At 39.6% G+C, this 14,324-nt stretch overlaps 1 protein-coding gene across 1 annotated transcript; it reads right to left on the bottom strand.

Annotated features, from left to right (window-relative positions):
• Nucleotides 1-13,883, bottom strand: LOC114426035 (interleukin-1 receptor type 1). Its single transcript, XM_028393152.1, has 12 exons — nt 13,728-13,883; nt 6,474-6,551; nt 5,973-6,225; nt 5,468-5,660; nt 5,010-5,181; nt 4,790-4,852; nt 4,506-4,641; nt 4,261-4,415; nt 2,610-2,753; nt 2,045-2,212; nt 1,536-1,807; nt 1-1,454 (listed from the first exon to the last, which is right to left on the bottom strand). Exons 2-12 carry the CDS (start codon nt 6,547-6,549, stop codon nt 1,158-1,160), a joined length of 1,929 nt encoding a protein of 642 aa, XP_028248953.1. The 5' UTR covers nt 6,550-6,551; nt 13,728-13,883; the 3' UTR covers nt 1-1,157.
• Nucleotides 13,884-14,324: the final 441 nt, after the last annotated feature.

Genomic DNA, 14,324 nt, shown 5'->3' with positions numbered 1-14,324 from the left:
TCATTTCCTTTACTTTTTATTTCTTGACAAAAATCAAGGTTTAACACAATTCTGTTAAACTTAGTTTATCCTTACACAGGAGGGCATTAGACATATTGTGATGCTTGGCAGTCTATTATCAGTTTGTTTGGAGCTTAGAGCAAATTCAAAGTGAAATGTCAAATATTCATTTTCAGCATGATCAAAATAATGTTCACCTACCTGTGTGCTTCCACACTTAAAGACAATATTTAAATTAAACAAGAATAATACAATTATACAGGGTTTCCCACAGAATATTGGATAGTCAAGGTGGTGACCGGGGGCAGGGAATTTCTTTTTCTCATCCATTACTGTACATTGGTCAAACCCTAAACGAATTAAGCCTATCTTCAAACACTTTACAGGAGTGGCATGTCTCCTTTAAGAAACTGGTGAGTGTGTGTGTGTGTGCGCGCGTACCTGTGAGGGGGTGAGCGTGCGTGATTGTGCATGAGAGTGTGTGTGTACGAGGCGAGAGAGAGGTTGTGTGCCTGTTAGTATTTTGTTAGTGGCAGGAATTAAATGTACAGGTTCGGTGGGACATAGTCAGGGTGTCGGGCATTTGTTGTCAAGATGGCCGCCCTAACTATAAAGCACTGCAGGAAACCCTGTTATGTTATTATAATTCAATTTCTGGCTGCAGATCGCCACAGTTCCTTACTCAGTAGATCTTTAACAGTAAATAAATGGCAACACATTTAATAACAGGTTCACAGTTTTCTCCTTGAGCTTTTTAAGAAAAATATATTGTGCATATATACATTTGAATTTTACATATGTACATTTTCTACACATGATGACTTGGTCTGTACAGTGCTTTTTTGTCCATTATTATTTATCCTCCTCCTCTCAGAGTCCAGTGAAACTGGGAAAGCCCAGACATATTGATGATGTGCCAATGAGCTGATGTAATTTACTCTTAGATCAACAATTCTTCTGGCTCTCTTTCATCAGTAATTTTGATTTTAACACACAGTGCACAGAATACAATGATAACTTTTCATGTAGTACACAGAGGAAATGTTCTTACAGGGGTGACAGTGTAGGCAAAGTACCTTCTTTTGTACCTGTGCACCTCACCACCTCTTGGGCTTCTGGATTGTGTTTGTGTGAGGTTTACTACCATATACACTGGTTTAGCTCTCCAGCTTTATGTTAAGCAGAGCAGTTTTCTCAGGGTACACCTCCCTCTTGCCCCTGACGGGCATATAATACCTCATCTCCTTCCAAAACTTGGAAGAAGGAGAGAGGGATGGAGACAACTGTGAGTCTTTTCTGGCTTTTTCTTCATCTTCTTTCTTCCTCCACCTTTGCCTCTGAGTCTGGTTCTTCCACCAGCACACCGCCCCCTGCTTCTTCCTCAGGTGACGCACTGACTCTGGAAAGAGGGCCAGCTGAGCTGGGGTGATCTCTTCCAGCTCAACCAGAATGACCTGAAAAGTAGTATAATGGTTAGAACCAGATACCATTGTTAGTATATTCAGAAATATGCATTGCAGGGTCTTTTTTCCCACCTTCAGAGATCCCTCCAGCAGCGCTCTGTGCATTGCCGCCATGCACTCAAACTGTTGCCTTGTGTCTGGAAAGGCTTTATCACTGTCATCAAAACTGCTGTCGCTCATCTTGCTTCCGTTTATGTCACAGTTGTCACTACTTTTTGAGATGTTGTTATTATTGGTGCTGCTTGTGCTGCTTGCGTGTCTTTTTTTGGTAAATGTGGAGGCAGTGTAGAGCAGCAGGAGACGGCGACTGGCTTGTATGTTCTCCTCCACTGAGTCAACTATGGCTGCAAGAGAGGAAACAAAGAATAGAGAGACTTAAATCAAGCAATCATCAATACAATGGTTATAATGTCTAAAGTTAAATAGAGGCTATATCAGTGTTTCCCTTAGATTTACAGCTCTGGGGGAGGTGGAAGGGAGGGAAGGGGGGGTACCCAAACATTTGCTTATGTGATTTAAATGCTGGTTCATAACTTGTTGAGACAATAAACAATACAGTTTCTACCACGTTTGTAACTTACCCTGCCCAGGCATGCTGTCCCGACCTGCTATAAAAAGTTTGTAGCCACAGGCCTTTTCCAACACTTGAGGCAGTGTGTGAAGGGCAAACATCTCCACTTCATTGCTGAATCCAAACTCACAGGGTTGTGGGTATGCCACGTAGGCATCATAAAGCTTCCCATCCATGTCTGAGAAAGGAAATAAGAACTCATTAAAGAAATAAATCTTAAGTGATTGTAGAGGCTGAGATATGGCCCTGAAGGCTCTTTTAGGACTTGGTACTAATGTACTTGTGGCAAAATGTTATGGGTGTTCCTCTGTTGCATAATCACCACATGGTATTTCGACAGAAACAGCAGGTAGCATTGTGGTTAGTTAGTTTCCTTTGTTTGCTTTTGTACTGTTCACACAGGCAGTGAAGAAAATGGTAGAACTTAAGACTCTGCGAGGAGTGTGTGGGTATTTTATGTATCATGAAAGGTGAAAGTGTCACTTTAGGTTTTTCCATGTTGGTGCTTTTTTGCAAGTTGACCGCAGTGTTACAGTACATACTGTGTTCAAATCACACCTGATGTGGGATTTTACCTTTATTTGTATAGAGGACTGGAAATAATCTCCTGAACAACAGCACAATGTCGATCTTAAAAGTGTAGTATATGAAGACAGCGATGACAAAAAGAACCATCACACCACCAAGCACTAATCCAATAGGAAGTGCAATGTTTGGATCTGTAGAGATAAAAACACATTACACACATAAAACACATTACACATAAAAACTTTGACTTTGACACCTTGCATTCATCAAAAGCATTTAATACATAAGTAAATAAATAATAATTAGTGCTAATTTCTGTTTAGCGCCAGACTACAACAAAAGTAATTTCTCTAACACACTAATGTGCCACGGCACAGGAGCGGATCCTCTGTGAGACAGGAAGTTTTAGCACGGCAGTACTGTAATGTGAACGTGACTGAAATGTTTCTACTCTGCAGCTTTTAAACCTAAGCGTGTCATTAGTGGCCGCCATTTTTTGGTCTAAGTCTGAGGTCTGCTCCTAATCTCTCCGTTGATTGATTTTTGAAGATTTATTAATTGATGCTGAATCATCACATCGCATGCCAATTAATCTATGAATCGATTTATCAGCCCTAATACAGTTACCACACAAAGCAGCTGATGTAGTTTATGATGCTGATGAACTGCACTGCATGTGACATAAGACAGTAAATTTCAAAGCTAATGGAAACAGGCTGGAACTTGTTTGCAAGAGTAAAATATTTTGCAGATCTGTGATGTAGGTTACTTTTGTAGGTCACTTGATTGACTGTGAAGGGGGTCATATTGAAGGCACGAGCATACTAAACATGAAAGATGTCTTCCAAACATCATTTCCTTTACTTTTTATTTCTTGACAAAAATCAAGGTTTAACACAATTCTGTTAAACTTAGTTTATCCTTACACAGGAGGGCATTAGACATATTGTGATGCTTGGCAGTCTACAATCAGTTTGTTTGGAGCTTAGAGCAAATTCAAAGTGAAATGTCAAATATTCATTTTCAGCATAATCAAAATAATGTTCACCTACCTGTGTGCTTCCACACTTACAGACAATATTTAAATTAAAACAAGAATAATACAATTATGCAGGGTTTCCCACAGAATATCGGATAGTCAAGGTGGTGACCGGGGGCAGGGAATTTCTTTTTCTCATCCATTACTGTACATTGGTCAAACCCTAAACGAATTAAGCCTATCTTCAAACACTTAAAAGTGTAGTATATGAAGACAGCGATGACAAAAAGAACCATCACACCACCAAGCACTAATCCAATAGGAAGTGCAATGTTTGGATCTGTAGAGATAAAAACACATTACACACATAAAACACATTACACATAAAAACTTTGACTTTGACACCTTGCATTCATCAAAAGCTTGCCTGTATATGTCGTCTTTGAGTGGCGAGGGTTTACATGGTCATCGTTCTACCAGGAAAAAAAGTGTGATCTTACCTTCATTGACATATTGCCAATTTGTGCTATCAAGTAGTTCAATAAATCAATCAATTATAAGAAATAAACTCTGGTCTAAAATATAATCATTATAAATGCAGTAAATATTTTGGACTGCAGGAACTAGTCTAAATAGCAATATGGCCGGCAGACATGCCTTGACAATTTAAATAATCAAAATTGTATTTTTGAAAAAAATGTATTTCTCACAGTTTTTACCTGTTGGTAGGAGAGTAAAATATCCCTCGGGAAAGCCCCGTGCACTGTATGCTCGGCAGGTGTAGTTTATATAGAAATCCTCCTCCCGTAGCTCAGAAAACACCAACAGCTGCTGAATCCACACACCTCTCTTAGGAACATCCTGGCTCCACATACTGTTTAGGACATGAGATGAGAACGATGTGATGCTACTGCACAGTAGCCTCTTAATCAATAACATACACAACATGGGTTTCGGAGCTAACCGTAATTTTGGTGTGTAGATGCGGTCAGAGGGGCTGGTATTGTAGAGGAGCCCGTCTTTGACCAACCAAAAAACATCAACCATGGGTGTCCCAATACCTGGGACAAACACCAGGCACTCCTTGCTAAAGTTGGACCCTAAATACACACACAAACAGTAACACAAATGATAACATGATAAAGTCCAAATTTGCAACAAAGATACAAACCCCATGCTGATCAAGTGGCGCACCCTTGTGGTCATATAAATAAATGCAGTTTTCACAAGTGTTACAAATATACTTACCCATCTGTGCTTTGACTATTTCATTTGCTGGCTTATGTACTTGGGGAACCAAAGAGTACTCCTCTGAAAAAGACATGCAAACTTAGCAGTTTACAACAAGAAGAATAACATAATAATCTCAGTTTAGTGTAATCCTAGCTTTTCTGCTATTAGTGTTAATTGTTGGAGTCACTCTTTTATGCGTGAAGCCCCAGCCTTGCAAGTATTTATAAATGCTTACCGTTAACAATTGCATCAATGGTCTCGGACACGGATCCTGTGATGCCACCGAGGGTGAAAGTGAGAGTGCAGGTGTACGCACAGTTGTTTTGGGATTCTACCTTACTAATCGTCAGCTTAGTCAGATCCCTGTAGGTGTACCTGCCTGGTTCATCCTCTATAAGGTCACAACCCTATAAGGTGAATGGAGACATAGAAATTAAGATTAAGAAAACCTTTATTTGTTTTACAATGGGGAAATTGAGATATTGCAAAGGCAGAGAGCAGTGAGATAATATTTAGGATACAGTAGCAGTAAAAATAATATAAGTATAAAGAAATAAGGTACAGTATAAAAGTAAAGAGTTGTGATAGATTATACTATAGACTGTATAAAGTAATGGATTTAGAGTGAATATGTTATAGTCAATAGTAATAATAGTTAATAATAGTTAATAATTGTTCTTTGTTATTACTTACTGTGTACCACCTGAGGGTGGACGTAATGTTGTAGCTTTTTAATTTACTGATGTAGTCCGATAGAGGGCAGTGCAGTGTGTCAGAAACTCCTTTTGTAAGTTTTTGTTCAATTTTTCTAGGTCGTTCACACTTTCCCGCTACTGGGAGATCCACTACCAGCTTGGTGGCTTGTGTGTAACACTTTGAAGGAGTTCTGTTGAAACAAATAAAGTAAAAATTTACTGAATGAACACATAACTTCAAATATGAATCAAATATATGTGCTATGTGTACAGCACTAGTGCAACATTTTGTTGCCAGTTATAAGCTCATTTTAACACTGGGAAGCTTTTATTTTGAAAGCATCCTGGAAATCTGTAAATTGCTGAGGACTTTTATTTTGAAAATCAGACATCAGTCAAATGAAAAAATGATATGCTACTTTATGGACGGTTTAACTTTACAGGTGAACTTGAGTCTGTTTATTTGTGACATTTCTGACTTTCTTCTGGTGTTTGCAGCATACCTGAGCAGGCTCACGTATTCCCCCTGATCCTCCAGCGTAACATTAAGAAACCACAGTGTCTCCCCGCGCACCAGTATCAGACCGGTTTGGTTAAAAATTTCTTGCCCTGTCTTGTTGTTGTACCAGGTGATGTTGTATGAAATATCGGTAAAGTTGAAGACATCTGGAGAAACCAGTGTGCTATTCAGCATAGCCGTATCCCCAGGAACAGAGAACACCCTCTCAAACTGGACTTTGTAGTCTGTGCAGTTCTCTGTAACACACACACACCCAGTGGAGAATGGTAATATATTCAGATATTCAAAGGCAGATAACATCGGTAACTACAGTCTACAGAAATAACTTGCACCTCTCTGTCCACAAGAGGGTGATAAAGGACTTCTAAAAGCAGACGTTACATGACCATGTAATGTGTGCAACAGACACTAGGTGTAAAGGGCATATTTACAAGTACAAACAAGCATGGTGTCATGGTAATTTAAACAGTACAACTCCGCTCACCTTGTACAAATCCTGTACTGATCCCACACAGCCCAAGGAAAAACAGAAGGGATCCCAGTGTTGAACTCAGGCCCATGGCTGAAAAAGACAAACACACAGAGAGCCGGAAATGAAAATACAGGAATGAGTGAAAATGTTGCTGGAGAAGAGGTAGAAAAACCATCTGAAATGAGAACTTACTGGGACATTTCTGTTCGATGTCACTGACAAGTCTCAAAACAGCAATAGTCAGCAAAACCAGCTTCTTTTCCTTTCAGGATACACTACACTGCCCACTTTCAGTAAACGTGTGTCTTTCTCTTCCTCTCTCTTATTCCCCCTTCTCCTTTCTCACACTCCTCTCTCAATCTCTCGCCCTCCGTCATACAAGTGACTCATGTTCTGGTATTTAGGAGTCAGCTAAGACAAAATGCACTGTAATGCACTGGAACTGGGAGGAGGCCTAGTATTCCTGAAAACATGTAAGCTTTGCCTGTAAGTCAGTGGACACTGTAAACCCCTCAGGAGGAAAGATGGTTTCCTCTTTGTATGAAGGAAGAACACAAATAGATATCCATACTGTGAGTGTGTGTGTGTGTGTGTGTGTGTCCTAGGGGATTGATGACATTATGCTTGTAGTATTTGTGTTTCTAATGTGTAACATTTTGTCTGGCATTATAGGTGCAGATTGTTTGGTAAGAGTAGGCACAAAACAACCCCCAAAAAAACACTCAGCATGTGGTTGGATAGAGCCCCAACCCTAAAATCTGCTTGGCTGTCCCTTGCATAATGCCACAGGTGGGCAATTATTTCTTTTCTGAGGGCCACCATTGGATTTAAAACTAATTTAAAAAAGGAAAGAACAAAACAAAAAAAAAATTCTGAAAGTTGAGTGGGTTTTTAGGAGCTGAAATATGTCAGCCGCAGCACTGCGGTCGCACCCGAATGCACCGTGGTTTACACGCGCATTACCGTACATTTCAGCATAGTCGCGCACCTCATTTTAAGGTGCAGCAGGAAACAGCGGGTGTCATTGGTAATGCTGTGCTTAACAGCTGATTTTTGCTGCCTTGGTCTAAGCACTCTCACAAAAGCACACCTTATGTGAATCTAGGTGCAAAAATAGGTCAGCTGTCACAACTCCAAAAACAACTTTTGGTTTGGACAGATTCCCAAAATAACAAATGACAATCAAGTTGATAGTAAAGTGAGTGAGTGAGTGACACACAGTACAATAATTATTTGTTTTGGGGAAAGCCATCAGAGGATACATGCCGGTTATGGAGAACAAAAGAAACCAGTGGCCAAATGGAAGAAAAACATCCCTGTTTCCAGAAGAAAGACAAATCTTTCTCTGGTCACTACTGCTGCTTGAATCATGACTAGTACTAGCTAGTATGTTCCACCTAACCAGAGCTGTAGAGTCATCTAGGTGGGCTGCAATTAAAACATGTGACTAAACCTAGAAACAGACATAGACGTATTTGAGTGTGCACTGACTCAGTGTCAAGTGTTTCCCAAATATCAGTGACGCTAACGGAGATAGAGGGCCAGTCACGTGCTAGCAGTTCATTTCCAGACTTCTCCCCCAAATTCTCTACACACATCAAGCTTGGTGTCAAACGGAGGAGACTCTTTATCAGATAACGAAACCACAACTGTCAGTTTGCGATGTTACAATGATGAATGCATCTAGCTAAGCAGGGGCCTATTCTGTGTTTTGAATGGTTGACTGGTGGATCTATTGATACATGTGGTTTATTTTGCAATTTTCAGATTAGATGGAAGTTTGGCATATTGCAGAGTATTTTAATTTTGAATAAAAGTTACATTTTACAAGCATGGATTTTGCTCTGTATGAAGCAAGATGATGGAACAACCAGAATTTACATGTATGTTTAAGATAAATCGGGCTGATTTGAAAGGATCCTGAAGCATAAGTATAAACTTCAAACCTGAGTTTGTGTTTTTTTTCTGTGTTGCAAACAGGAAAATAATCTAGAACACAGTAGCCACAAATTAAGTGAAAGTGCTGTGGGCAGAAGAATGAGTACAAGGGAAAATACTTTAAACCACACTACCCACATCCCTCTATCTCACAGACCTACTGCTGAAAAAAATACAGATGGAAACAAATCTTTTTCGTTGGAGGTACTTTGGCGGTTAAAAGGGGGTGCACTTGAAGTGCTGCAGGTGCTTTGGCGTAGTATCAGCTTGTCAATTCGTGCATTCAAGCATGCTTGTTTTTTCAAATCTGTATTTAAAATGAGACTTATCACAGATTTAAAAGTTTTAGGATAAGCTTTGTTTTGATATATTATTCCAAGTCACTTTAGAAATCATGAAAGAAAAATAAACTTTGTTAAGGCACACCTTTTAGCCTTTAGGAGAATTTCAGTTACGTAGTTTTTTTTTTTCCCTGGGACAAGCTCAGGCAGAGAGGAGCGTGGGAAGAGCATAGTCAGTTCAGCAGGCCATGATATCACTGTTATGTGGGAGAAGCACATGGGAGCCTGAGGATAACAGAGTGGCTGAGTCACATGGAGGTGTAAATTGTCTGCTTTTCATCACAACCGGATGCCTACCCTGAAGGTGTGAATGGTTGAATGGCTGTGCAATCTGTGAACAAATTGTGCTTTTCTTCGTGGGACGGATAACACATTTTACTTAACCACAAACACACGCTTAGCGTGCATTGCTGGTAACCTACTAAACCCCCGTCAGCTAATGGAAATATTGATTCCTGACAGGAAGCTGTTAACAGAAAATATGTTGCCACTGCCAAGATTGTCATGTTGATAGAATGCCTGTCTATTTCTGGCATGTCTAGTTCTTGGGAGAAAGTTCCCCATAGTTCAGTTGGGATATAGGAAAATGCTTCCTGTACGCATGTAGTGCCTAGAGTTCTTCTCTTTTCATTTGTCATTCCCTGTAATCCAGTTGCCTACATCAGGTTTACAGTTGTCCTTGGTTTGTTAAAAAAGGGTACAATTTAAAGACATTCAGTTAAATTCTTTCTTTTAATACAAATAATTTTCTGCATCAAAGTCAAGCATTGAGATTGGGGCACAAAAGATTTGAGCTACTATGTCAGATTGGGAGTAAAATCAGCTCAAGATAAGAAGAGGATGTGTTCTTTTAGAGCGCACAAGGCTGCAGGAAAGTGTGAAACGTTAATGGATATATCATCATCAATGTGTTTATCTTCTCCAAGGAAGGAAGCATGGACAAAGAGGAGGGTTACAAGGAAAAGGGAATTGATGTTAACTTGAAATGATTAGATGTTAGAGGCTGCTAATCACATTATAAGCAGGGTGTCCGCGGGGTCTTAAAAAGTATTAAAAGTTGATAAATCAATTGTGGGAAAATTAAGGCCCTTAAAAAGTATTGAAGTCTTAATCCCATTTCATGAGGTATTAAATTTTATTGTGATTCAAGCTTTGACTTTAGAAAGTATCCATGAATATTTATTTTCCTCTTCGCGATGTCACCCAACGCGAAAAAACATCTGACGTTGTGCTGGTGCGACCAGCTGTTAAGAGGGAAATACATTCTCCACGACTCTCCCTGTGGTCCAACAACAGACACACGTCAGGCTCATCTCATGGTCTAAACCAATCAGACGGTGAAGGGCAGGACCCCGCATGTGTGTGTATACATTTGCAGTCAGACCGAGACCGTCAGAACACGGACATATGCTGCGCAGAGCTGATGCTGTGTGCTAAAGCTTGTTCCATACTCCACGAAAACAGAGAAATCTGTTCATGTTCTCGAGGTGCTAAGAACAAGAACAAAGTTCGTTTCGGCCCGGACTTTTTGAAACGTGTGTGCAGAACTCATACGGCCCTGTCACTGCAGCGCGCAGCGCACACACACACTCAGACAGACAGACAGACAGGGTTTAAAGACTTTTCGCTGCTGAACAGCAGAAACCGCAGTTTACGTGAACATGCAGCGGAGGAGGAGGAGGTGGGTACTAAGATGTGGTGCACCTAAATTTTGTGCTGGTGCACCTAAGAAAAAGACTTGCACCAGTGCAACCAGTACAAAAAGTTAGTCTAGAGCCCTGCCCATACTGTCCAAAATTTTGATCATGATGTAATAAGTTATTGTTCCCCTGAAAAGGACACGAACTCCCCTGAAAGCCTACTTTGAGACATTTAGGGGACCTCTGAGATATTGTCAATTCTTGGGTCACAGGTTACAGACTGGATTTTCTGTAGAGTCGGGTTCCTAAAATAAATATAGTAAAACATGCAGTGCATGTTTATTCGCTGTCTAATAACCACAATGCAGTGTTTGTTGCCAACCATGAGAGGCGGGCCTACTTAATTCACTACGTTTTTAGCGTTACGTTGCCTCTTGAATTTCTCGGCTCACACATTGAGACCCACACATGGCTTCACCTCACATAAATTCCTATAAATGAGTCAAAGGCAGACTACTGTGCACTTCCAATAGCTTCCATTAGCAACCTATTAATGACTTATTTACTTAATTATTATTTACCTAATTACAAATTACTACTAATTTGAAAACTGCCTGAAGGGAATCAATATACCTACGTTAAGTTTAATGTATTCAGCTTACCTCAACTGTTAAAGATGTGTTCCTAACAACAGCTTAAAGGGGGCAGTTTTTAAAAAGTCTTAAAAAGGTATTGAAATTAACCTCAGGATTCCTGCATATACCCTGATAAGATACATCTGGCAAAACGTGATCCTGAGACAGTGTTGGGGAAATTGCTTGCATGGCAGAAAGCACACAGAATCTGTTGGGAAATGTGGCTCACAAACTGAACACGTTTATGCAATGTTTGCTTTCAATGCAACAAACTGACAGAAGGGAACATGTGTCTTTTCTGTTTGCATTCACTTAAGTGGTGGTTGGGTGTGTTGACCTACAAATCTGCTCAGTCAGGTGAACTTTGTCCATCTGTTTATGTGACAGCGGCTGCCACGCAGACTGAATAGTGAGGATACATCCAAGGTTTTGACTTTAATAAACATTTGAAGGTAATGGTTTTACAACCTTGCTTTATGATTTTTACTAGGGCAAAGATGACAGATCTTCAGAATGAAAGATGAAACAATCACTGTGAAGTTAGAAGTGTTTTAGTTTGAACAGTGATTGAATTCAGCCTACTGAGCTGCAAAGTTCTGAGTCATCATAAACATACAACTTCAGATCATGATTCACAGACCCAACAAATGTGGCGTAACAGCAGCAAAGTGTCTTTTCACCCACTGTTTACACAAACACACTGAACACATGGAGTACTCTAAAGTCCTGGCAGGAAAACATCGCAGGCCTCATAGACCTCATGTGATCTGATTCACTATTTGATCAGTTGAAACCAGAGTTGAAGACCACCACATAGCGGTACAACAACAACTGTATGTCCTTGAAAAATGCAGTATTGTAACTCATTTAAATGTATAGTTCTCCACAAATTCAGTGTGGAACTCTTCACAGTCCTGGTTTTAAACTCATGCTCATACTGCGTACTGTACTCTGATTTGGATTTGGACTTTAGAGACTCTTATACTCAGTACTTAACTGCATTTAATGTAACTTGATACCCTCTGGCACAAGAATTCCTTTGGGATTAATAAAGTTTTATCTTATCTTATCATAATCTTTTCATACTTTGTCTTGTCTTGTCTTGTCTTGTCTTGTCTTGTCTTGTCTTGTCTTGTCTTGTCTTGTCTTGTCTTGTCTTGTCTTGTCTTGTGTGACAGGTTTAGGTTTTGGTAGTTGAACTCATCAGCCCTGTCTTACCCTTTAGACACCCTTATGGTATTAGGAAACACAACTTAAGTGTAACTGGTTCATGTTCCTAGAGTGAGGGAAAATTGCTAAGCAAAGCAAAAAAGCATTTTTTTTATGAAGTGGAAGAGGATGTGATCCCAAATCACAAGTTGAACGGGCGAGGCAAAAAGCAGGGGCAATAAAAACTATAATTATGTAGTGTTAACAAACATACAAACAATAAATCAAAATAGTTCCATGTATGTCTGTAGGTGTGTATGTAACCAGGTTTGGGCAGGACATTGTGTGCAGTGACTGTGGCTGCATCAGAGCCAAAGTAGGGGATCATCATAAAAATACTGAATATTGGTGCCAATAGATTCAATTTCTGGTGCTGATTTTAGTCAATCATCTGCAGAGTGACTCTATTTTCCCCGTTTTGTTTTTAATGTAGTCTGCCTCTTTTCCCTGCACCCACATGTACCTGATATTTTTCATGCATTGGCATTTGTACCCTTTTTTTAAAAAAAAAAAACGTAAACCCCTGACAGTAAAAAACAGATCACGACTATTTTCTCTGCTGAAAGGAAAATCCTCTGATTCTCATGTCCTCTCACTATATCAGTTTATTTTTAACCATCTCTGGGAAAATGTATTTTAAATTAACGAACCAGTTTCAGGAGGCACAGGAAATCGGAGCAATTACTGCCCTGCTAGGGGAAAAAAATGCGTGTGAATACTCTAATTTCAGTGACAGATTTCATCTATCAAGGGAGGAAGTTAGATAAACCCATGTCACGTTAGAATGACCTTTTAATGACTGGTCTGCGTGTTGGTCTGTACTATCCTTGAGCCGCTGAGTGGATGGCTCTGCTTAAAGATAGCCCGTGGGAGGTTATCAAAATACATGACTCATTTAGCACTAAAAGGGAAAACAATGGGAGTTACCCTTTCCTGCATTGAGCACAAGAACTAGAATGACAGAATGTGATTTTTGTGGTGAGAAGCTGACAAACTCCTGGCAGGCTTATTTACTGTAGCTCTGATTTTTTCCACCAAGGCTTTTTGTAAAACTGCTAAACTGAAGTAGATGTGTGACTGAATGTGGGTGCAGCAGCATGCATTAGGGCATATATCATGGGGGGTTGCATTTCTACTTAACAAACAGATTTTTAGACCAATTCTTCCCATCGTCAAAGGTGCACATTAATTAAGATTTAATTTAATAAAGATTTGATTTTGTGAAGTGATTCCCGCTCTTTAATTACAGAAAATCAATTTGCTCTTATGTACATTTCCATTGGTTATACAGGTAAAAAAGACATTATTGCTACATTGATGTATGTATTTCATTCATAGTTAGAAACATGTTATAGAATTTTAAATGTGCACATAGAAGGAAATGTTTCCCCTAACTAAAGTAGTAAACATTCAAACCCCCTAACCCTATTTTCCCTCAAACATCAGGTTAAATGGACTTAAGTGGCAAAATTAGTTCAAAGCAAACAGAATATATTGACTTACCTCAGAGACAGCGACACAGACTGAGGAAGAATGAAAGAGTTGAAACGGCACACACCAGAGCGAACAGAGGAAACCTCACCTCTGACCTTTGTAGACAGAGTGAAGTCTCGACCATGCAGCTGAGCTCGTGACTCAATAGCTCAGTCCCACCTCCATGGCACGAAAGCACAAACAACACAGACAAAGAGGAGGAAGAGCTTGTTTGGATTGCACCTATCACCTCTCTGTACACCTTCCTTTGCATTTTAACACATTGTTTAACAATCAGAAGAATGTCCCCCTATCCTAAAACATAAAACCAGCCTTAACTAAATATAACTCCTGTCAACCATCAATAAAGTAACTGAACACAATTTACCAAGCAGCTCCAACTGTAATTTCACCAGTATCTATATATTCACTTACATATAATTAACTTACTAAAAAGAGCCTTTGGTTACTATGTGAATGTGGAGTTTACATTTTTTGTTTTGCAAAATTCGTGTGAATGTGACATTTTCAAAAAAACCATTTAACAACTAAAACCACAGTTTAAAACCAAATATGAAATATGAATGGAGGAATCCCCAGGGGACAGAGCATGCATCCAGTTATGAC

This window comes from Parambassis ranga, chromosome 21 (genome assembly GCF_900634625.1).
Source record: "Parambassis ranga chromosome 21, fParRan2.1, whole genome shotgun sequence".
NCBI classification, from domain to species: Eukaryota; Metazoa; Chordata; class Actinopteri; family Ambassidae; genus Parambassis; species Parambassis ranga.
This window is presented reverse-complemented; position numbering and strand designations above follow the sequence as displayed.